General features: G+C 43.7%; 1 protein-coding gene and 1 long non-coding RNA gene across 4 annotated transcripts in view; one reads left to right on the forward strand and one right to left on the reverse strand.

The window, feature by feature from the left end:
- Positions 1–14: 14 nt before the first annotated feature.
- On the forward strand, positions 15–25,137 carry LOC119567084. Its single transcript, XR_005226799.2, has 3 exons — positions 15–129; positions 4,254–4,332; positions 22,245–25,137. It is a non-coding gene; the product is annotated as an uncharacterized LOC119567084 (long non-coding RNA).
- Positions 18,635–25,616, reverse strand: part of EIF2A (eukaryotic translation initiation factor 2A) — a 32,356-nt gene continuing 25,374 nt past the window's right edge. For all 3 annotated transcript variants that reach the window (XM_007057378.4, XM_037909129.2, XM_037909130.2), the window contains 4 exons: positions 24,081–24,197; positions 22,987–23,115; positions 21,753–21,818; positions 18,635–19,986 (listed from right to left, as the gene is read on the reverse strand). In XM_007057378.4, coding sequence (XP_007057440.2) covers positions 19,921–19,986; positions 21,753–21,818; positions 22,987–23,115; positions 24,081–24,197 — 378 coding nt within the window. In that variant the 3' untranslated portion in view covers positions 18,635–19,920. The remainder of the gene's footprint in view (positions 19,987–21,752; positions 21,819–22,986; positions 23,116–24,080; positions 24,198–25,616) is intronic.

Below are 25,616 nucleotides of genomic sequence, written 5' to 3' on the forward strand. Positions count from 1 at the left end.
GCTCCAGCCACTGCTGGACGGGGGGTAGGGGGGTGGGGCTAGCATGTCTGGCACATAAACAAATTCATGGCCATGAAAAATGCCTCACAGACCGTGGAATCTGGTGTGGTCTCCCCTGTACAGTATAAGGTAAGAGCACACAAAAGACCAGATTTCACGGGGGGAAACCAGCGTTTCTCAAACTGGGGGGGTCCTGACCTGAAAGGGAGTTGCAGGGGGAGTCACAAGGTTATTTTAGGGGGGCGTCACAGTATTGCCACCCTTACTTCTGTGCTGCCTCCAGAGCTGGGCGGCTGGAGAGCAGCAGCTGTTGGCCGGGTGCCCAGCTCTGAAGGCAGCGCCCCGCCAGCAGCAGTGCAGAAGTAAGGGTGGCAATTCCGTGCCATGTCATCCTTACTTCTGTGCTGCTGCTGGCGGCAGCTCTGCCTGCAGACTGGGCTCCTGGCCAGCAGCCGCCGCTCTCCAGCCGCCCAGCTCTGAAAGCAGCACCACTGCCAGCAGCAGTACAGAAGTACAAGTAGCAGTACTGCAACCCCCCCCCCCCCCCACAATAACCTTGCGACCCCGACACTATTTGGGTCAGGACTCCTACAATTGCAATACTGTGAAATTTCAGATTTAAATAGCTGAAATAATTAAATTTACAATTTTTTAAATCCCATGATCATGAAATTGATCAAAATAGACTGTGAATTTGGTAGGGCGCGAAGAATGACCCAGCAGCACCTTCTGCTGCTTGCCAGCAGTCCTGGGGCAGGCCTGCCCAGGAGATAGTCGCAGCAGGGCTGAGCGCTGCCCGCTGGCGCTTCAGGGCGGGATTGGTTATTATTGCTGTGGATTGGGGTAGTGGCTGATGGCCCCAGTGTGCCAAGCACCAGCCACACACCCAACGAAAAGAAGGTGCTAGTGAACGAAGCTGAAGAGCCTACAATCTAAACCAAGAGACAACAGGCAATTCCAGCAGCCAGACAGGGAACAATGGGGGCATGGCTACACTTGCAGATTTAGAGCCCTGGGAGTTAAACCAGCCCTCGGAGACCACAGCAGGGAAAGCACTGCTGTGTGTTCACAATGTCAGCTGCAAGCCCAGTGGCGTGGCCACATTTGTGGCACTTGCAGCGGCATTGGGAGTGGTGCATTATGGGCAGCTATCCCACAGAGCACCTCTTCCCATTCTGGCACTGTGGCTTGTGGGAAGGGGGAGGGAAGGGTGCGGGGCATTCTGGGTCCTGTCCCAATGCCCCGTGATGCACCGCTTCACATCCCAGCAATCTCTGTGCTCCTGTCCACATTTGGTGCCATCTTTCAACGTTTTTTGTACTGCATGCTCTGTCTTCTCTTTCGGTCTGCGGGAATGGATCCTGAACTTGTGAGGAATATGCTGATGGCTCTCGCCAGCATGTCACGAATTGCAGTCGAGTTACTCCTTAAGCTACAAAGTGACAGTGAGGAGTCCGACAATGATGTCGACTCGCATAACGCATACGACACGAGATTGCTTGTGGCATTCACGGACATGCTCACTACAGTGGAACGCTGCTTTTGGGCTCAGGAAACAAGCATTGAGTGGTGGGATCACATCGTCATGCAAGTTTGGAACGATGAGCAGTGGCTGCAGAACTTTTGGATGAGAAAAGCCACTTTCATGGGACCGTGTGCTGAGCTTGCCCCCACCCTGCGGCGCAAGGACATGACGTTGAGAGCTGCCCTTGCGGTGGAGAAGCGGCTATTGCAATCTAGAAGCTGGAAACTCCAGACAGCTACCGATCGGTTGCTAACCAATTTGGAGTGGGAAAATCGACTGTTGGAATCAGGTTGATGCAAGTTTGCAGGGCCATTAATTTCATCTTGCTCAGAAGAACCGTGACTCTGGGCAATGTGCATGAGATTGTGGCTGGCTTTGCACAAATGGGTTTCCCGAACTACAGAGGGGCGATAGATGGGATGCATATTCCAATTCTGGCACATGACCACCTAGCCTCCGAGTACATAAATCGGAAGGGGTATTTCTCTATGGTTCTCCAGGCGCTTGTGGATCACCGTGGGCTTTTCATGGACATTAACACAGGCTGGCCCGGAAAGGTGCATGACACATGCATCTTTCAGAACACAGGCCTGTTCAGGAAGCTGCAAGCCGGGACTTTCTTCCCAGACCAGAAGATCACCGTAGGGGAAGTCAAAGTGCCCATTGTGATCCTTGGAGACCCCGCTTACCCTTTAATGCTGTGGCTCATGAAACCCTACACAGGGAGCCTTGATAGCAGCAAGGAGCGGTTCAACAACAGGCCAAGTCAGTGCAAAATGACTGTTGAGTGTGCTTTTGGCTGTTTAAAGGGCCGCTGGCACTGTCTGTATGGGAAGCTGGACCTGGCCGATGACAACATCCTCACGGTTATAGCCAGATGCTGTACCCTCTATAACATTTGTCACAGGAAAGGTTAAGGCTTCACTCAGGCATGGACCACGGAGGTTCAACACCTGGAAGCTGAATTTGAACAGCCAGAGAGCAGGACTAATAGAGGGGCCGAGCGCGGGGCTGTAAGGATTAGGGATGCCTTGAGGGAGCAATTCGATGCTGAAAGCCACCAGTAATGTTTGGTGCCCTGCATGGGAGTGAAGTGCTGTGGTTCCAATGCTAGTAGGCATGTGTTTGCTACATATGATGCACTGACTTGCAGTGCCTGCTGCTTTCCTAGGCTACGGTATCTTTTACAAATTACAGAGGGAAACCGAAGCACACACAGCATTATATATTACAGAAAATTCCCACTTTGTCACAATCAACACAATCTTCATACTCACCTGAAAGTAATCAGACTAAGCAGAAGACAAGTAATCCTTTGGTCCAGCAGCTACCAAATCCCTCACCTTTTTCCCATCTAATTTTTAAGGAAGAAGTTTAAGTAGCTTACCTTCTCCTAATCTCCTGGCTGCTTCTCTGTATCAGGACTTGGATTTGTTAGAGGAAAAAAAAATACACAATATGGAGGATGGGGTTTTTAACAAAATAAGCCTCTCTCAGGTGGAGTTATGCCTCTCAAAGTCAGATTAACATATATGCAGATTTCATTTCCATAATTTCTACCAAAAAATATTAAATAGCAGCACTAAAATAATTGCTGAAGGCACAAATCATCTATTCAGATATTTCAAGGGAACCTGTTGGTTGTTCAGGATAATGCTAGAGATATTCCGGTATTAAGTAGGGTTGCCAGGCATATGGTTTTTGACTGGAACACCCGGTCGAAAAGGGACCCTCGCGGCTCCAGTCAGCACCACTGACCAGGCCATTAAAAGTCTGGTCAGCAGTGCAGTGGGGGCCTGGGGCTAAGGCAGGCTCCCTGCCTGCCCCGGCTCCACATGGCTCCTGCAAGCGGCTGCCAGGTCCCTGAAACCCCTAGGCACATGGGCGGCCAGGAAGGCTCTGCCCGCTGCCCCCACCCTGAGTGCTGGCTCCGCAGCTCCCATTGGCTGGGAATTGCAACCAAAGGGAGCTGTGGGGACAGCGCCTTCAGGTGCGAGGGCAGCATGTGGAGCCTCCCTGGCCATCCATGCACCTAGGGGCCACAGGGACCTGGCGGCTCCTTCCTGGGAGCCACAGTAACTGCCGCCGGGACCCTGCACCCCGAACCCCCTCCTTCATGCCAACCCCCTACCGTAACCTGGAGTCCCCTCCCACACCCAAACTCCTTCCCGGAGCCCACACTCCACCACATCCCAACCCCGTGCCCCAGTCCTGAGTCCCCTCCTGCACCCCAAACCCCTCATCCACAGCCACACCCCAGAGCCCACACTGTTGACTGGATTTTATATCTTGGCCAGGGGAACCAGTCTGAGGTTCATCTCCCTACCCCACATCTCTCAACTGGTTTGTCTTTACCCCCAAAGAAAACTTACAAGGGATAAGGTGCAAAAAAAGGCACAGATTTATTAACAGGCAACAGTTAAACAAGTAAGATAAACAAGGTAAAAAACATAGGTAAAACACTAAGGACTCCTGGTTGCAACAGAAAAAGGGATCAAATGTGACAGGCTTTATCTATGACAAGGTAGAGGGCTTGCAGCCCTGACCCAAGAATAAACCCAGATCAGGTCCAGTAAAGAACAATATGTTGCTTCTTTACCATCTCTTGCAGCTTGAGGAGCAGCTCCACTGTCACGACTGGCTGACCTCTGGATCCAGGTGACACGGTCAGGTACTGGAAGCAGGAACTCGGACAGGTAGATGATCACTCTGTCTTCCTCCTTTATAGGTCTTCCTCCCTGCGTCATTGTAGGTGGATGTGAGCTGAAGAATCAGGACAGCGGATGGCAGCCATCCTCGCATGCAAGGTAAGCTACTCTCCCAACAATCCTAGTGTGGTGCTATGGCCTACCTATGATGCAGACAGCAGCATTAGCTATTTCCTAGAACAGCAGCTACCTCCAAGATGGGCAGCCCTGGCTTCCTGACAACCTAGACCTATACACTGCCCAGTTGCTGGGCAGATTACCAGTCAGGGACCTGCCAATTTCCCACCTCTGAGGGAAAAGTGTGCCAAACCCAACAGGGGGAGGGGGAAGAAGGGTACCAAACACGGATTCCAGGTTGTTGTTACAGGAAATCCAAGATGGCACATAGGGGCTAATATGAGATGACAGGAAAAACCCCCTACAGCACCTCTAGCCGGAGCCCTCAACCCCCCACCCTCCAACCCCCTGCCCCAGCCCAGAGCCCTCCCCCACACCCTGAACCCCTCATTTCTTGCCCACCTGGATCCTGCACTCCCAGCCCAGAGCCTATATCCTGCTGCACCCTGACCCCGTCCCAGCCCCTCATCCCCAGCCCCACCCCAGAGCCTACACCCACAGCCAGAGCCTGCACCCCCTCCCGCGCCCCAATGCCCTGAACCAGCCCAGTGAAAATGAGTGAGGGTGGGGAAGAACGAGCGATGGAGTAAGGGGGGGATGGAGTGAGCAGGGGGCGGGGCCTCATGAAAGGGGCAGGGAAAGGGTGTTCAGTTTTGTGCAATTAGAAAGTTGGCAACCCTAGTATTGAGAAGGAGGTAGTTTTAGGCTGAAAAGAGGAACTAATGAGTGGAAGGATGGGGGTGCTGATTGTTTATTTGCTTTTTATTATTGTTTGGGTTGATGGATATGAAGTCTAGCAACTGTAGCTCAAAATTAAGTGGGGAGGGGGGGCATTCTGTGGGAATATATACAGAAACATCACCAGAGGGAGCTCTCTCACATGTTTCAGTACCTCACACCATGGAACCTCCCTACCTTACACTCAAGGTTTTCCTTTTGGGCTTCTATAGCAGATCAGTCTTTTCCCTGAAGAGACTGGCCTGCTGTGGAGCCACCCGTCATTGCCTGGTAGGCTTCGTGCAGCTCAGAAGACCACAAACATTTTCTGCTGTGCGCAAGCCCTTAGTAATTTTTTTTGTTGTCAAACACAAGCATAATTTAACTTTGCCAAGCCTGGAATCTGTCAGTTTTGCCCCCATCAGCAGATTACATTACTCTTAATAAACCATGTGTGTGGGGAGTGACGGGAACATGAGCATAATGCACTCACGAAAAATAGAATAGGAATTAGCTGTCGTCTATTTGGCTAATAAGATGAAAGGTGACAGAAGGCTCTGTTACTACATCCCCTTCAAAACGGTTTGCTACCCATCCCTACTTCCCATCTACTTCTACAGATTTAGGGCCAGTTACTTCAACTGCATGCACACAGGCAGATCTTTGAATACTTGCACAGCTGCAATGATTTCAGTAGGGCTCTGCATGGGAACAGGAACTCCATACAGACTGGGGGGCAATCCACATTGCTCCAGTGGCAGGATTTGGCTCCTATTTGGATTTCATGGTGCATAAATAAATCCATATATTCCCACCCCATAAAAAACAGAAAAGGCAAAGTTAAGGCTGAGATGTTGAATTCATATTTACATCTCTGATGTTAAACAGCACTTAGCACCTTATCATGTAAAGACTTATGTATGTGAATAGTCATATTGAACTCACTCTCTTCATAGGAATACTCATGTGCATAAAGTTAAGCATGTGCATAAGTCTCCACAGGATTGGGGTCTTATTTAGTGCTTTTCATCCAGAGATCCCAAAGTGCTCTATCAACTTTACAAACAGATTTATATACCTTTCAGAAATTACTTTACTCATTACAGAACCCAGAAGTCTGTTCTCACAGGCACTTGCTCTAACCACTGGCAGTTAAAATAATTTAGGCATATTTGAGGTACATCAATATATGACAAGTATGATGAAAAGGGGAACAAAGAAGACCTAAGAAATTATAGCCCAGTCAGTCTAACTTTGATATCTGGAACAAATTATTAAACAAATCAATTTTTAAGTACCTAGAGAATAATAGGTTTATAAGCAATAGCCAATATGGATTTGTCAAGAACAAATCATGCCAAACCAACCTAATTTCCTTTTTTGAAGGGGTTACTGGCCTAGTGGATGCGGGTAAGAGGTAGACGTGATAAATCTTGATTTTACTAAGCCTTCTGACACAGTCCCACATGACATTCTCATAAGCAAACTAGGGAAATATGGTCTAGATTAAATTACTATAAGATAAGTGCACAACTGGCTGAAAAACTACACAGAGTAGTTATCAATGATTCTCTTTCAAACTGAAAGAACATATCAAGTGGGTCAGGTACTATTCAATATTTTCATTAATGACTTGAATACAGGCGTGGGGAGTATGCTTATAAAATTTGTAGATGACCAAGCTAGGAGAGGTTGCTGGCACTTTGGAGTACAGGATCAGCATTCAAAATGACCTTGATAAATTGGAGAACTGGTCTGAAATTACAAGATGAAATTCAATATAGACAAGTTTAAAGTCCTACACTTAGGAAGGAACAATCAAATTCACAACTATACAATGGGGAATTACTGGCTACATGATATTCTTCTGAAAAGTGGTTCTAGAGGATCACAAATTGAATATGAGTCAACAATATGATGCAGTTGCGAAAAAGGCTAGTATCATTTTGAAGCATACTAACAGGAGTGTCATATTTAAGACATGGGATGTAATTTGTACGATGCTACTCAGCACCAGTGAGGTCTCAGCTGGAGTAGTGTGTGCTGGGTACCATACTTTAGGAAAGAAGTGGACAAATTGGAGAGAGACCAGAGGAGAGCAACAAAAGTGAGAAAAGACTTAAAAACGTGGCCTATGGGGAAAGATTAAAAAAAATGGGCATATTTAGTGTAGAGAAAAGAACACTGAAGGGGAAGCTGATAACAGTCTTCAAATATGGCTGTTAAGGGCTGTTTTAAAGAGGATGGTGCTCAGATGGTTTCCATGTCCCCTGAAGGTAGGACAAGTAGTAATGTACTTAATCAGTAGCAACAGAGATTTAGGAAAAACTTTCTAACTATAAGAGTAGTTAAATAGGCTTCCAAGGGAGGTTGTGGAATCTGCATTATTGGAGGTTTTTAAGAACAGGTTACACAAACACCTGTCAGGGTGATATAGGTATGCTTTGGTCCTGCCTCAGTGCCAGGGACTGAACTAGATGACCTCTTGAGGTTTTTCCAGCCCTCTATTTCTATGATTCTATGCAAATAACAGCATTTGGGTGCTGAAGTTATTTCATTTCTAATATACATTATATATATTACAGAGGCAACAGTGGTGCCTTTATAGTTAAGGCTATATTTCGGTTATGTCAACACACATTTGAAAGGGAAGGGAGTTGGATGGGTATCAGCTGACAATAAAGGGTTAATGTTGAGAGCCTCATTTCACAGTGTGGAAGGAGCGGAGATCATCATGTATATGACACTACCAGTCTATCAGCCAGATAGACTCCTTTTTAAAGAATCCATCCTCACAACTATTTTCAAATCCCAAGTAATGCTGCTTCAAACTTACTAGTTAACACATATTTAACTTTCTCCGGTACTATCACATGGCTGGTTATGAAGTTGCATTGCAACTGCAGAGGAGCTTGTCACTCTCAGGGTGAGTGCAGTATTTGCAATCTAATCTATCCCCTATGATATTTTAATGTATCTGCCAATGTGTTATGGGTACTTAGGTATAAGTATCCATCTATGACAGAAGCAGAATGGGATGCGGAGCCTAACATGAAAGGTGTAGGAGGGAAAACTGATTTTAGTGCAAACCAAAGAATCACTGCCTTGGAGTAGTAAAAATCTATGACCCGTAAGAAAACAAAAAAGAGGTATGTATATTTATTTCATTTCAGAGGCCCTGTTGCTTTTATTCCATGTATCCAGAGCATTAAACATAAACTGAGGCGGCAATTAATCTGAAAACTATTTAATTCAGAGACAGCTAATTACATTCATTTGTACAAGCTGTGTAGTTGACCCAACAAGAAATATTCTGCTCAGCAGTCTTAGGTTATTCTGAATTAACGCAGTGACCCAGAAACTAAAGGCTATGTGTGGTCCCAGCATGCTACAAACTGAGATGAGTGAGTCAGATTTTATTTTTTTCATAAACAATGTAAAGTTGTACAATCTGTAATTCAAACTCTGTTATCCTACCTAGTTTGGAACACATTTTCTTCTGTTTGAGCTACTTTCCCCCAAACAATCAGGCAGAGAGATTTTTCTGATTTCCTTTATCTAGCATAAACTAATGCCAGAGTAAGAAAGAAAGAATTCCTTTTGGTGATCTTTCTAAGGCCCCTATACTGTAATCCTTTATTCATGTGAGTGGTATTTAGTCATGTAAGCCTCACATTGGCTTCACATAAATAAGAAATTGAAGAATTGATCCTTCTGTTAACGTGTGTTCTGATCTATATACATTAGTGACAGGGCAAGGCCAGATGGCTATAGAAAAGTAGTAGGAGATAGATATATTAGCTCCAGGCTAACCAAATCCCTGGTACCAGGATAAGTGAAATGGCAGCTGCTCCAGGTCAATTAAGACACCTGGGGCCAATTAAGAACTTTCCAGAAGGCAGGGAGAATGCTAGGTTGATTGGGACACCTGAAGCCAAGCAGGGGCTGGCTGAAACTAGTTAAAAGCCTCCCAGTTAGGGTGTGCATGTCAGGAGCTGTGGGAGGAAGTTGCACTGTTGGAGAGGCTGAGTAGTACACACCATATCAGGCACAAGGAAGGAGGCCCTGAGATAAGGGTGAAGTGGAGCTTGAGAAAGTGAGGGCTGCTGTGGGGGAAGTAGCCCAGCCAATTGTACATGTTATGTTTCTAAAAGGTCAGCTACCATAGCTGATGCTATTAGGGTCCCTGGGCTGGAGCCCGGAGTAAAGAGTAGGCCCGGGCTCCCCCCTGCTTTGCCCCCTGATTAGTCACTGAGACTGGGAGACAACAGAGACTGTGCAAGGAAGGATAACTTCTCCTCACCTCCCTCGCTGGCTTATGATGAAAATGGCTTAGTAGACTGTGACCCTTGTCTCTAGAGAGAGAAGGGTCACAGTGAGCCTCTGAGGCTACCGAAATCCGCCAAGAAATGCGAGACCTATGGAGGCAAGGACAGAGCTTTGTCTATTATATATATATAGTGACGGGGTCAGGCCAGATGGCTACAGGAGAGTGGTAGAAAGCAGGTATATTAGCCCCAGGATAAGCAGGTCCCTTTTACCCTGGTAAGTGAACAGGGGTTACTCCAGGTTAATTAGGACACCTGAGGCCAATCAAGGGGCCTGCCAGAACCTGTTAAGAGCCTCCCTTCCAGCCAGATAAGGGCACGATAAGAGCTGTGGGAGGAAGGTGCGCTACTGGAGAGCTGGGCAGTGCAGATGCTGACAAGCACCAGGAGGGAAACCCCACAGGTACAGAGGCGAAGGGCAAGGGAAACCCTGCCCAACAGGGTGAACAGCCCTTCCGGGTCCCAAGGTCTGAGGGAAGAGACCCCACCAGAGGTGAGAGACTGAATGGATGTCTGGCCTGTTGCCACCGTGCCCATAGGGGCTAACAGAGACTAAGGGTCTCCCCTCCCCCTTCCCATCAAGGAGGCTGGGAGGAACCCTGCTCAGGCAAGGTGTGGACAGTAAGCCCAGGGATGTGGGAAATTCTGAGGGAGAGAGGAATACCCTGGCTCGCTGCTAAGAGGAAGCGCAGAAGCCACCGAGGCAGAGAAGGAGCTATGTCACAACTGGTGTGAGAGATGGGATTGTGACAGCGCAGTGGACTAAGCTAAAGAAAAAGGGGGGGAGGGAATTTTTCTTGTCCTCAACACAACGGACAATGTGGTGAGGGCACTAGAACAGGCCACGGTGGCCCAGCAGGAGGCCACCCGGGCCCAAGTGACAGCCCAGCAGGAATCAATGCAGTTGCAGCACAAGACTAACCAATTACTTTTGAGTCAGGCGACCCAGGACCTAGCCCTGCTGTGAGAAGGTGATGGACCAGCTAAAAGCTCTGACCACCCCTAGCCCATGGGCCTGATGGGACACAAGCACTGAGGGCTACTGGTTATCTACCAAAGATGCTGCAGAAGACAATGTCAAGGCATAGCTCCTTACGTTTGAAAGGATCATGTTGTCCGAGGCCTGGCCCCAGGACCAATGATCCAGCATCCTCGCCCCCTTTTTGTGTGGGGAGGCTCAGAAGGCTTACCATGACATGTCTGCAGAAGCCGCAACCGATTATCCCCAGTTGAAAGTGGAGATCCTGGCCCAATCAGGGGTGACGGCAGCAGTGCAGCCCCAGAGATATCATGTGTGGAGATACCAACAGAACAAGCCTCTGTGGTCCCAACTATTTAACCTTACCAAGCTCGCATGGAAGTGGCTGTGACCTAAGGCCCATAGTCCAGAGGAGATTTTGGCCACAGACCAGTACATGAGGGGACTGCCACCAGAGCTTTGCGCATCGGTTTGCCAGAATGACCCCTCCTTCTACGACGATGGAGGTGGTCGTGCTGGTGGAAAGATGAATAATGACCAAGGAACTATCGCAACCACAACATCTGAATCAAACGACCAGCCCCTATCCTGGGTGTTCGGACGATTGAGCCAGGAAAGTCTAGGTGAAAGCCGAGAGGAGCCAAGGACCAGCCAAGAGCCACGAAGGGACGGAGCAACCTGGGCAAAGAGGACCGTGGGGCCAGACCCCCTAGCCAAAAGAATAAACAGGGGTTCCTAGGACCACATATAGGTGTTATGCGAGAGGGGAGTTGGGGCACATAGCGTCCCAGCGTCCCAACGCCAAAGAGCCCATGCAGTGTAACGTGGGGAACTGGGCAGACCTGTGCACCCTAATCCACCTCATGGGGTTGCAGTGACTCCACATAAACACACAAGGCCAGTGAGACTGAATGGGGTAGAGACCATGGCACTTGTGGACTCCGGGAATTCTATCACACTCATCTCGGGGAAGCTAGTGAAAATTAGCCATAGCCAGCTAATGCAGCCCAAACATACTGGAGGTAACATGCATCCATGGAGCGGTCAATTATTACCCCACCATCCTGGTGAAGATTGAGATACAGGGGAACTTTATTGGGGTAACAGCAGGAGTGGTCCCTAAATTCCCATACCCCATACTCACATGGAGGAATTTCCCGGGATTTGGAAGCTTGCTCCCACCAGAGGGATGGGAAGAAAGGGAGGATCCCGAAGTTAATGAGTTGTCCACAGCAGAATGCCACCCCCCCCAACTTTCTCTGAAATATCTCAGGATCTGTTCCCCATTCCTGGGAGGGTCAGGAAGACCAAGCGGGAAAGGAGGGCCAGCTAAGGCCTTGGAAACCTGGATCCTGACCCAGGGCCAGAAGGCCGCCCTCATAGGCAGGCAGACATGGGCGGCGGATACAGAGGCTGTCACGGCGCAAGAAGGACCCGAGGCTGGTCCCAATCACAATGCCACCAAACTGGCAGAGAGGGCAGAGACAGGCCCCCTGGAACTTGGACAGGCTAGTCCCAGGAGGGAGAATTTCAGGCAGAAGACCTGAGATATTATAACATCAGGAAGGAGGTGGCTGAAATAGATGGGGTATCCATAGACAGAAAAGCCCAGGCACCAGGACCCTACTTCATGATCAAGACGGATCTCCTGTACCGGGTGATGCAGGGTCAGGAAGTACAACAGCTCCTGGTGCCACAAAAGCATCAGAGGGCAGTGTTTAGCCTTGCCCACAGTCACCTTTTTGGAGGACACCTAGCACGGATCCTATAAAGATTCTTTTGGCCATGAGTACATGAAGAAGTCCAGTGGTATTGCACGTCCTGCCCCGAGTATCAGCTCCACAGTCCCCGTCCCCACTTGAGGGCACAGTTAGTGCTTCTGCCAATCGTAGAGGTCCCGTTTGAGCTGATAGCCATGGACCTGGTGAGCCCCCAGAGAAGATGGCCCGAGGTCACCAGCATGTGCTTGTTGTCCTGGACTGGCCACCCAGTACTCAGAAGCTGTCCCCCTGCAGAACACGGCCTCCAAGTCAATAGCCAAGGAGCTAGTGGAAATCTTTGCCCGGGTAGGGCTACCAAAGGAGATACAGCAACAGGGGACCTCCTTTCATGTCAAAACTGATGAAGGATTTATGCACTCTACTCCATGTACAGGCCCTGTGGACTTCTGTCTACCACCCACAAACTGGTGGTCTTGTGCAAAGGATCAATGGGACCCTCAAGGCCAAGATAAGGAAAGTGGTAAGTCGGGACAGGATAAGCAGGTCCCTTTTCCCCTGGTAACTGAACATGGGTTACTCCAGGTTAATTAGGACACCTTGGGCCAATCAAGGGGCCTGCCAGAACCTTTTAAGAGCCTCCCCTCCAGTCAGATAGGGGCATGATAGGAGCTGTGGGAGGAAGGTGTGCAACTGGAGAGCTAGGCAGTGCAGATGCTGACAAGAACCAGGAGGGGAAACCCCACAGGTACAAAGACGAAGGACAAGGGAAACCCTGCCCAACAGAATGAACAGCCCTTCCAGGCCCCAAGGTCTGAGGGAATAGACCCCACCAGAGGTGAGAGTCTGAACTGGATGTCTGGCCTGTCACCATCATGCCCGGAGGGGCAACCAGAGATTAAAGGGTTCCCCTCCCTCTTCCCCCATCAAGGAGGCTGGGAGGAACCCTGCTCAGGCAAGGTGTGGACAGTAAGCCCAGGGATGAGGGGAAATTTCTGAGAGGGAGAGGAAGCATGGAACCCACTGAGGCTGAGGAGCTCGGTCACAATATTTAATATATTGCTTAGCCTTTGAAATAATGCATCTGTTGAATTTTCCTTGCTGCCCTCCTCACTTTCTCTGTTTATTGTCTGGCTGTGAGCTGGAAATGTACTCTACAGAAAGTGGGCACTTTGAAATTATTCCCTGACCCTTTCTTTACCTGTATCAACATTTAGATTTTATTTTTTCAAAACAATAAAATAAATGCCCTCTTCCCCTTGTTATTTGGGGCCTTCAGCACATTCTGCTAATTATTGCTTTTTTTCCCCTGAATCATTTCAACTCATCTTTCCGCATTTGAAATGCTTCATCCCCACTTAGGATTTCCAGTGTTCCCTGTACTAAATCCAACATGTTTCTTGCCTCCTTATGACGTTTTAACCAGTGAAGTGGGGAATGCATTTCCTAAATGTGAACTTGACAATGAACTCTCCAAATGACTATAGCCTTAGAAAAATAATTATGATACCACCACAGGCCTGAGGGCTCTTCCGATGCAGAGATTAACCTTAGTGATGGGCTGCATATACTCCAGGTCTGTAAGGGTATGTCTACTCTGCAAAGAAAAACCTGTGGTACCAAGTCTCAGAGTCTGGGTCAATTGACTCAGACTGCAGGGCTAAAATTAGCGGTGTAGACATTCAGGCTGAGGCTGGAGATGGGTCTCTGAAACCAGCAAGCAGGGAACACTAAACTGGGAGGAGAGGTAGATACGCTGGAGGGTAGGGATAGGATACAGAGGGACCTAGACAAAGTAGAGGACTGGGCCAAAAGAAATCTGATGAGGTTCAACAAGGACAAGTGCAGAGTCCTGCACTTAGGACAGAAGAATCCCATGAACCGCTACAGACTAGGGACTGAATGGCTCGGCAGCAGTTCTGCAGAAAAGGACCTAGGGGTTACACTGGATGAGAAGCTGGATATGAGTCAACAGTGTGCCCTTGTTGCCAAGAAGGCCAATGGCATTTTGGACATATAAGTAGGGGCACTGCCAGCAGATCGAGGGACGTTATCGCTCCCCTCTATTAGACATTGGTGAGGCCTCATCTGGAGTACTGTGTCCAAAGAGGATGCCTCTAGACTGTTCTCAGTGGTAGCAGATGACAGAACGAGGAGTAATGGTCTCAAGATGCAGTGGGGGAGATTTAGGTTGGATATTAGGAAAAACTTTTTCACTAGGAGGGTGGTGAAACACTGGAATGCGTTATCCAGGGAGGTGGTGGAATCTCCTTCCTAGAAGTTTAAGGTCAAGCTTGACAAAGCCCTGGTTAGGATGATTTAGTTGGGGATTGGTCCTGCTTTGAGCCGGGGGTTGGACTAGATGACCTCCTGAGGTCCCTTCCAACCCTGATATTCTATGATTCTATGTCTGACCTGCTATTTTTAGCCCCATAGCCCAAGCCCATGTCAAATGACCCGGGCTCTGAGACTCGGTACCACAGGCTTTTCTTTGCAGTGCAGATATACATTAAACCAGCAGACAGATTCACCAACCAGTGCATTCCAAATAAAACCTAAATGCTCAAGGTCAGTTCCATGTCCCTTATCTCAGAGCAGGTATATTAATAAACAGATGATGCAAAAGATTCAAAGTAATTAATACATTTAAAAGCAGAGACCTTTCCTGCTTACTACAACCTGAGGAGAAGGAACCTCTTTTCCCCTAGGTAGCCCTACCTCAATACAGAAACACACATTAAGGCTTCTCCAGTATTTCCAATCCCAAGTATTCAAAAATCATGAGTCAGGGACCATAAAAGACATGATTTTAAAAAAAAATAACTTTTTTATTTGCCTTTGGGTTTTGACTAGTGCTGTCAAGTGATTAAAAAAACTTAATCACGATTTATCGTGCTGTTAAACAATAGAATACCATTTATTTTAAATATTTTTGGATGTTTACTACATTTTCAAATATATTATTTTAAATTACAACACAGAATACGAAGTGTACAGTGCTAACTTTATATTTATTTTTATTACAAATATTTGTACTGAAAAAACAACAACACATTTTCAATTCACCTAATACGAAATACTGTGGTGCAAATCTCTTTATCATGAAAGTTGAACTTACCAATGTAGAATTATGTACAAAAAAAACTGCATTAAAAATAAAAATCTAAAATTTTAGAGCCTACAAGTCCACTCAGTCTACTTCTTGGTCCTACCCAATCACTCAGATAAACAAAGTTGGTTACAATTTGCAGGAGATAATGCTGCCTGCTTCTTGTTTACAATGTCACCTGAAAGTGAGAACAGTCCTTTGCATGGCACTGCTGTAGCTGGTGTTGCAAGATATTTATGTGCCAGATGCACTAAAGATTCATATGTCCCTTCGTGCTTCAACTACCATTCCAGAGGGCATGCTTCCATGCTGATGATGGGTTCTGCTCGACAACGATCCAAAGCAATGCGGACCGATGCATGTTCATTTTCCTCATCTGAGTCAGATGCCACCAGCAGAAGGTTGATTTTCTTTTTTGGTGGTTTGGGTTCTGTAGTGTCCATATCAGTGTTGCTTTTTTAAGACTTCTAAAAGCATGCTCCACACCTCGTCCCTCTCAGATTTTGGATGGCAATTCAGATTCTTAAACCTTGAGTAGAGTGCTGTAGCTATTTTTAGAAATCTCACATCGGTACCTTCTTTGCATTTTGTCAAATCTGCTGTGAAAGTGTTCTTAAAACGAACCTGTGCTGGGTTGTCATTTGAGACTACTATAACATGAAATATATGGCAGATGCAGGTAAAACAGAGCAGGAGACATACAATTCTCCCCCCAAGGAGTTCAGTCACAAATTTAATTGACGCTTTTTTTTTTTTTTTTTTTTAAATGAGCATCAGCATGGAACCATGGCCTCTGGAATGGTGGTTGAAGCATGGAAAGGGCATACAAATGTTTAATATATCTGGCATGTAAATACCTTGCAACGCCTGTTCTCACTTTCAGGTGACATTGTAAATAAGAAGCAGGAAGCAGCATCTCCCATTAATGTAAACAAACTTGTTTGTCTTAGTGATAGGCAGAATAAGTAGGAGAATTGCGTGGACTGGTAGGCTCTAAAGTTTTACACCGTTTTGTTTTTGAGTGCAGTTATGCAACCAAAAAAAAAAAATCTGCATTTTTTACACTTTCACGATAAAGAGATTGCACTTCAGTACTTGTATGACATGAATTGAAAATTAGTATTTCTTTTGTTTATCATTTTTACAGTGCATATATTTGTAATCAAAAATAAAGTGAGCACTGCACTTTGTATTCTGTGTTGTCATTGAAATCAATACTGAAAATGTGGAAAAACATCCAAAAATATTTAATTAATTTCATTTGGTATTCTATTGTTACAAGTGCAATTAATCGTGATTAATTTTTTTGAGTTAATCATGTGAGTTAACTGCGATTAATTAACAGCCCAAGTTTTGACCCTTTAAGGTACACTTGAGTCAATTTTTTCAAGTTTTCTCTGCTATCATGAGGGATAGAAACTTTTCTTTTTAAATAAAAGCTGACAGTCTCGCATAATCACTTGTTCCTAGGAGCTTTAAGTAAAACACCAAATATCACAAGACTGGCAATAAAATGAGAGTTAGCAGCACTTCCTGAGCACTGGGTCGCTCATCTCTGTTATTCCAACAAAAGACACAGGAAGCCTGTTATTTGGGTTCCTGCAGGTCAGATGCTTGCTCCTAGTTTCATGTGCTCTCTGACTACAACTCTCAGTTTCCAAGGGCTCAAGGGCTGTAGCAGCTGCACTGGGAAAGGACCATCTCCATAACTACACTTTTTCTTAGGACATCTGTGTTAGGCAATCTTCAGAAAGGACGACTAATCTAAATTCAATAGCCAGCCAGCCATAATGATATTTTTCCCCACAAAAAGACAATTGATAGTTCAGATTGCTAGACACAATTCAAAACCAGACATCACTGAAAACCTCTAAACACTAAAATCATGGGAATCATGTCAGGTTACTTAATTCTGGCAGTAGTCTTAAAGGGTTAAAAATCACATGCTTACCTTGTTTATTTTAAATGTATTACCATTAGAAGTAGCACTTAAGGATACTGTAACTTAAAGATAAGCAACTCTTCTATTTTTCCAGTCTGTTTTCTGGATTTGACAGCACTTTGTGCATGGCCAGTTTTTCTGGTTGCTTGTGTGGGTATTTCACACAGCAACAGGGAAGAGAAAACCTTATAAAAAAAATAGGAAAAAAGTTCAATAGAACCACAAAAAAATTGGCAGAGAAAACATAATATCCAACAGTACTGGTAACTTTTTTTTTTTTTTTTTTGGGGGGGGGGGGGGGGGGGGGGGAACTGACTAGCTTGCAAATGAATGGTTTCTTTAATACCTAGTTAAGGCATGCACACACCAACTACTGTTATTTCCTTCATTTTTAGTGTTCATAATAATCTCTCCTTTTGAATTGCTCTTAGCCCCCTTAACTGTAACAAAGATTTTCATGTGAATTAAGATTTGTTTTTCGTTAAGAGTTGTTTTATGCATTTGGGATGAAGAAGCTAGAAGGTTTGACTTAGTAGAAAAGATTGACAGAGCTAAATATGGGCAGCTTAGTTAGGAAATAACAGTCTGTGTGATACATAAACCATTTTTGTTTTTTAAAGGGTGTTAACCACAAAGAGAGAGAGAAACTATGCAGCACAGCAAATAGAGGTGTAATTTTAAAAAGGAGAAATTTAAGCCACATAACAGGAAATACTTCTTGACAGACTTATTAGGATGTGGAACTGTCAGAGAACATGGTAGAAGCCCTATCACTTCAGACATTTATAACCAAATTGGTCAAACCAGGAAATGTACTGTAGAAAACAATCAGACATTGGAAAGGAGATGGAATGGATGGTCTAAATAGGTCTTTTTAATCTCCAATGTTTATGATTCACTTTGATTCCAAATTCTTATGTTCAGCACTGCCACGAGAGTCAAAGTTTCGTATTTGTCTAAACAGTAATGTGATTCTTCCACTAGAGGGCAACCATTACATTTCCATTGATTGTTGCTGCATTGAGGAACTGTGAAGTCCTCTAAAACAGTGGTTTTCAAACTTTTTTCATTTGCAGACACCTAACAAATTTTGAATGGAGGTACAGACCCGTTTGGATACCTTAGACATAATCTGTGGACTTCCGCAGATCCACAGACCACAGGTTGAAAACCACTGCTCTAAAATGAGTAATAGATTTTTGCACAAGAATTTCTATTGAACCCATAATGGCTCATTTTTACACTATTCTGAAAAGTCAAGATAATTTGTTTTCAATCAAGACACGAAATCAAATAAGCTGAATTCAGTTTAAAATAAATGGTTTCTTTTCTTTTCCATTTTTGGTAACAATCTCATGTGTTTTTCCTTTAACAAATATGGTAATGTACTGACACTAAACATTACATTTAGACATATAATTGCTTTGTATGTTTAAAAAAAATTACAAACAAATACATTTTTAAATCAGATTAACTGAGGGAGACACCAGATAAATGCAAAATTAAATTCTTTGATTTATTCTTCTAGCATAAAAATTTAAAAATCTTTAAATCCTTATTTTCTTCAAAACTGTTTCAGTATAAAACTGTTGACTGTTTGTTACAAAAACAAAGAGAAAACATTTACACAATGTAAATTAATAAAGTGTGATTGTGAATTGTGTATCAGAAACAAAATGTAAGGAAAGATTACTTTTTAAAGAATGGAAAATGTTATACCATCTAAACAACAATGATCAATTAGAAGGTTTGCAAGTGTGTTTCCGTGATAATTTAATGGGATATCAATTAAAAAAAATATACTTTATATCCGATTTAAAAAAAAAATCCTACTATTCAAGTAACATCCATGGCTCTGATCTTTTAGTCTCATCCATATGGGCAATCTCCCACCTCTATGCAGAGTTCCATTGACTTCACTGAGACTCTACACTGGTTTAAGGGTCACCCGTATGAATTAGATTGCAGAATTAGACCTAATATTACTATAAACGGAGAGATCATTGAATTTTCTCTCTCTCTGTTTACTTTGTGCATTTGATAGCACCTGGTGTAGAGTCAGTTTTGATGGTTTCCTCGTATAATCTGTTTTCCTTTTTGTTTGTGTGGGTCCCATACAAAAACCCAGCAAAAGGGGAAAGGATTTAAAAAAAAAAAAAAAAAAGGAAAATGTGATTGCAAAACTGCAACAAATTGGTATGGGGAAAGACAGGAGCAGGTATAGCAACTGAAAATACTTTAAACTCATTTTTATAAATTTAGTAGATTTCAAGTTGATGGTATTGCGGTAACTTGGAAATGGTTGATACATTTTACAAGTTCTGACTTGGTAACACAAAACCAACAATTTTTGTAATGTTAAATGCTCTTTATTATTGATTGCAATCCTATTATTGCATAAGGGTCACATGTATCTTAAGTTTAATAAAGCTATCAAATTGGTAGATCAACCAAAAAGCCAAAAACACACACAAAAAAAACCTTGTTTTGATTTTTAAGCAACACCATTTTAGAACTTTGAGTGAATGTGTTTCTGGTTTTGAATGGAAGCAGGAATGACTGACTGAATATACATTGTTTGATTACAATTTTGCACATGCACGGATATTTTTTTTTTTTTTTTCAAAGGTTAACAAATGTAGGTGTGCAGCAAACATGTAAACTTGTCCTTCCTCAGCCATCTGCAGTTGAAGGATATTCTTTGTTCTGTTCAGGTTAAAATGCACCCCATTTTGCACTGATTTTGTGTAACAATCCAATTCCTTTTCACTACTGTTTTACAAGCCTAGTTCCAAATCTTCTAGCTCCTTTAGGAGAGCCGCCTCTTTCTGAATTTTCTCCAACTAGAAAAACAACACAAGATCATACATTTTGCTTATTACACAGGAAGTAAAACAGCAATGTTTAAGTCAATAAATAATGTACATCATTGCTAATATGTAACAAATAGCAAAAACTAAGATTGCAATAATTTAATAGCAGCAGGCATTATAAAGAATCAAAATACACAGAGGCTGATATAGTACCACATTCTGTTTTAATGTTCAAATTATGCAAGCAAATTGCTAGTGTATAAAAATACTACTTTTTAAATGGAAGACTCCATATTATTGCTATTTTGGATCAGTCCATTACATACATTGTCCACACACCTTACAATACAGTAATAATTCTTTGCACTTATAGTTCCTCATATCAAACATACATTCAATGTGTTTTACAAGTGTGAAAGTATCACTGTCAACCTGAAATCTAGTGAATTCCCAAACATGAGTTAAAACTAGGTTTAAGCACTACACTTGCCTCAGAGTGTGTCTGCCAATTTTTGTGGCTTTATAATCACATTATCCTATTTTTTTTCCAGTTTTTCCTCTCCTTAGCACCATGTTAAATACCCATAAAGCAACAGGGGAAATTGACAAACTACATAATAGAGATGGAGCATAGTCAATTTCACTAAGTGCTATGAAATGCAAACACATTTAAAAAATTGAGAAAAATATTTTCCCTCATCTCTCTGCTATGGTAATCTTAGCAGAGTCTGTTGTTACTTGCGACTATACCACAGAAAGGGTTTCAAACAGACATGATTTTTAAATTCAAGGTTTAGCCTCACACCGTTCCTGAGAGGTATTATCTTCATTTTACAGATGAGGAAACTGAGAGCCACAGGTTAAGATAGTTGTTCAAGGTCAGGAAGTTTGGGCCAGAGCTAGAGATAGAACTCAGTTTGTCCCAAGTATCACTTGACCACAAGACTCTCCTCTATATTCATAAAGCTTTCTATGCTCCATACTAGTCCACTTGGGGAGAAAGGATACAAAAGCCTGTTCAAGAGGTAATCGGGTTGGGTAACACTACGGGGGAAATGCATGGAGAGATTCTGAGTATACTTCCCCACCCTCCACCAGCAGCTTCTTGTATCTGCTAAAGGGGGAATTTGTGTGAAAAAAGGGGTCTGGCCAGCTGAAGGAGCAACAGAGTTGAGAAGTAGTCACAGACAGCATGCTGCCATCCAAAATTTGTGTACCTTATGATAGTAAAAGCAGCATAAGTTAATGTTCTTCATCAAGCATTAACCTAATCAAGTGCTGTGTAACCCCTGGAGTGTGGGTAATGGCACAGATGGCTGCAGAAAACAAATGGTAGGCAATACGAGTGCTGTGATGGGGAGGGACCTATAGCTACCAATGGTGACCGAAGACATCCCGATTCCCTTGCTCCTCTGTGTGTTCTATTGGCCATGCTCCCTAGTAGTTCCTCAGCACTAGTGGCCCTGCCTCTTTAGAGATGAATTTGAGAAGAGAAACTTTACCTCTTTTTAGGTAAGTTCTTTCACTTCATTTAATTTTGACATGGGAGAGAGACAGGGAGCCACACTCTTTTTGGTACTTAACCAGAATTATATTTGAAATGTACTATGGATTAGCCTCTCCCACTCAAATAGCTTCTGCTGTTCACGGAGGTGGTTTTATTATGCCATCGGCATAGAGCATCTTCTCCAGACGCGCTGCATGGTACAGCTGTGGCGCTGAACATGAAGACATGCCTTTAAGTGCATTGAAAAGTAGTATGATCCTGAATAAAAACACATGCAAGTTAGTAATACCTGGTTTTTCTCTAGCTGTTTTCCAGTAGCTGCTTGATCTTTCAGCTGCTCAATTGCTTTCAGTTTCTGTGGAAAACAGAAGTATGGGAGAGCCAAGAGAGGAACAGAAATGTCCAGTTTTCTGGGTTTCCAGTTGATCATATTAACAGAGAAGGAGATACTCTGACGGGAAGACTTAGCAATAGAAATACATCGACTTTTCATTTATATACCTAAACCAGAATTTCACATCAACAGAAACCAAGATAACCTAACAACCTATCTTATTTTCGTCATGAATAGACCCGAGTAGGGAAACATCTATCTAGTACCGGAGGAGTTTGGAAGATTATTTTATGCATTTGAAATGTAAACACCATAAAATCTGACCCTAAAGTAGTAACAACAACAATTTAAAAGGAGGATGATTTCTTGTACTGGGAAGCTACATCTGAGATTCAGAAAGAGAACTCCTCCACTGTAAATCCCCCTTCTCCCCCTATCTTTTCTCAGCATGGCTGTATTATGAACCAAAGAAAAGATGGCCTGCTGTGCAGTGCAGAAATAGGAAAACTTCTCTAGCCCTGGCCAAATGCGACTCTACCCTTGTTTGAAAGGATTTAAATCAAAGAACTCCAAAGCTGACAGAGCTACACAAGCAGTACACTTGGGTTCCTTTGTGGGCTTGGGGACTGAGAAGACAGACAGACTGACTTCCTTTGTCCTCCAGTGACTCCCTCTCTGCACAGAGTTGATAGGATCCAAAGAGATACATGTCCATCAAAGGTAAGCTTTATACCTTCCTGGCAGTCCTGCGCTATAAACAACACCAACCCTCTCTTCCCCCAACCTCAAGTCAGAGCAGCCTTCCCAGATCCTAAATGAGACTAGGATTTGCAAAGCAAGGTTAGGAAGCTCACTTAGTTCCTTCACAAATATTGACCAGCTATATCATCTGCCCTTTTGAAGAGAGCCAGCAGTTCTTGAGAATGGAAGAGAAGAGAATGGAAAAACTACTGCTGTTCTGGACAAGTCTCAAATTTTCTTTACATGCTTAGACACTATACTGACAGGCTCATTTTTAAGTGGTTACTGTTGTGCTACTTTACACTATGAGAAAGAGGAGAGCATACACCTCAGGCAACTGCTCTATGTACACCCTACACCTCACTGATATTAGTCATCTCCACAATCAGACTAGCCCTTCAGGACTTTCTCCAAGAGGAAACTATTCTTCATTAGAAAAATTTCTCACCTTTTTCAAATTCTTTATTTTTTTGTCTACCTCAGGGTCTCCAGATGTCACAGAAGGCAGAGTGCTGTGTGATACATTCTGTAATGCTGGAGATGGTGTTGATTCCTGGTTCCCATCAGTTTTGGCCTCCTGTAAGTTAATAAACTTCATCTACTGTTCCTGTAAACCATTTAAACAACAGCTCTGTTGTTTTATAACATGGAAACCTAGAAAAGCTGTTGAATATTTCTCCCTTTCATTAGTCCTCTGGTGCTCTCTATTGTTTGTAAACAGTTTTCAGTTACATGTTATATTATTTGAGACCGAGATCCTATCAGAAAATGTTAGCTATAATATTAGAGTTCCGATATACTGTGTCTTCTTTCTTCCCACCGAGAGAGACAAGAAACATGCTTAGTATAATGAAATTGGTAGGAATGAAACTACAAATATACATCCACAAACATTTCTTATAAGAGCTGGTGGTCCATCCTCCCCACTACCAGAAAAACCAAAATCAGGTCTAATTTATGAAGCAAAAGTATTATACACTTTAGAAGGGTTTTAGTAATTGTGGAAGTTATAGAGCTAACATCCAAAGCTGAAATCTGCCATCTAGCCATAGAACAGATACAGTACACGTAGCTGCAAAAGCACAAGCTTATTTGCTCTGCCCTGCTATCATGCCTCCACCCTGACCTATAGGAAGACCACATTTAAAGGGTGAGACAATATTTTGGTTTTCAAAACCATTCAGTCTTTTGCCTCTCACCTGAGACTGCGAAGAGTTAAGCAGAATCTTAGGGACTGGAAGGATGAAGCGTGTGATGTTTATGTGAACAGAACTGACGCTTCCAATTCATTTCACTTCACACAGACTAATGAACAACCAACCGACGGTAACAACTGTCGGTTACTATCAACCTGGGCCAATTTCAAGTGAATGACTTAAAAGGTGTATCACATGTGCCATCCAGTCCCCTGAAATTTCGCACACATGGCCATGAATAGATATTACTTTTAGTGCAATCCAAAGTTTGTTACTGCAGGACTAGTCAACACATTTGCAAAAGCTAATGTAACGTTATCCTTAAGAGGGCTGATGCTAGCAGTACCTGTTTAGCAGCTTTCTTTGCTTCGTGCTTCCTTTGATTTTTAAGCGCCATCTTTGATAATGGCTTATCACTATTTCCTGGTTGTGGTTTCATGTTCTGAGGTGGCTCCTCCTCATGCTAAGGGACACATAAGATTGACATTTCTGAAATGCATGTGCCATACTTCAAAATATCCTACAAAAGAATGAAAACTCTAGAAAAACTTTTCTACGTGTTAAAGTACCACAGTTTAAAAGGTGACCTGCAAAGGACAAAAAAATGGGTTTATGCCCTTTCTGCTTCTTTTGATGGTTGAAGGCACCCTGAAAAAAGTGTCACCCCCTAAAAAGATTTTCCTTTGTTTTTTACACTAGCCTTTTAGGACTTGTCTGTCCTGTCTCTCCTAGAGGCATCTATAGATGGCTGGAAAAGTACTAAAGCAAATACTAGGAATATAAAACCTGAACAACTGAGTGGGAAGGTGATTTTTAGTCAGACTGTTTAAAACTTTGCTTTTTATTTACACCTATTTAACTCAAATGCCTGACAGACAGTTGGAAGCAAAGCACTTTGTTAACAATTTTACAGTCCTGCCCTTCCAGGTAAGGGCTAAGAAAGCTCCCCCACCATTTCTTTAGTCCTTCAAGCAAAAACAGGACAGGCAGAACTTGATTTTCTTTTTACATCTTAAAGAAGCAAAGATAGGAAGCTTTTTTCCCCCTTGCTGTTCATCTTAAGAAAACCCAAAACCAAACCAGGAATATACTCTGTTATTTTCTGAAAAACTAGTTTTAGCAGATCAGACATATTAAATGCTCAAATGGGTTTAAATGTTTTCCACCCACAACTCTGATTTTTCCTCCATACAAGCTGGCAGAATGTAGTTCCCTGAATTCTGTTACAGGTTGAATCTTTCTTGCTAACTCTGCTTATGTAGCACCTGTGAAGTCAGGCCCTAGTAATAACTAACTGCTGATAGCCTGTGGCCTGAGGCTTCTATCTTCCAAGCCTCCTTGGAAGATAGAAGCCTCAAAATCAAAGCCTTCTAAAATAAAATAAAAAATAAAAATAAAAATAACAGGTCAAGGCCGTAATCCTTAATTATACTTAGTATCTTCGCACACAAATCTACTTCTGAAAACTGAAAAAGAAAATAAAGCAACGCTAAATAAACGAGTAGATCCACACAAGGAAAACAGCTAAGCTGCACTGGACTTGCCAATAGTATCACTGGGTCACTGAAGGAGGGCAAACCACCACTCAACTACCTCAACGCTGGCTCAAGCCTGGCCAAATCTGTGTTACGTCTGACTCTAGCATGTTGGTTCATGAAAACCAGCTGAAGACACCACAACTGGAGTGACAGTTTACCCACCCCCCAGACTCTCTTTGTTGTTCAGCAGCAGCAAGAGGAGGCAGCATTTGCAACTCTTTGTGCTGCTGGTCTAAGGGGCAGTTTTGTGCAGGGAAGAGGATTTGCCCCATAAAATTACAGCATTCCTAGCACATATTCCTGCAAACAGAGAGCAGATGGGGCAGTCCGTGAAACAAGCCTAT

The sequence above is a fragment of the Chelonia mydas genome, chromosome 9 (assembly GCF_015237465.2).
Source record: "Chelonia mydas isolate rCheMyd1 chromosome 9, rCheMyd1.pri.v2, whole genome shotgun sequence".
NCBI classification, from domain to species: Eukaryota; Metazoa; Chordata; order Testudines; family Cheloniidae; genus Chelonia; species Chelonia mydas.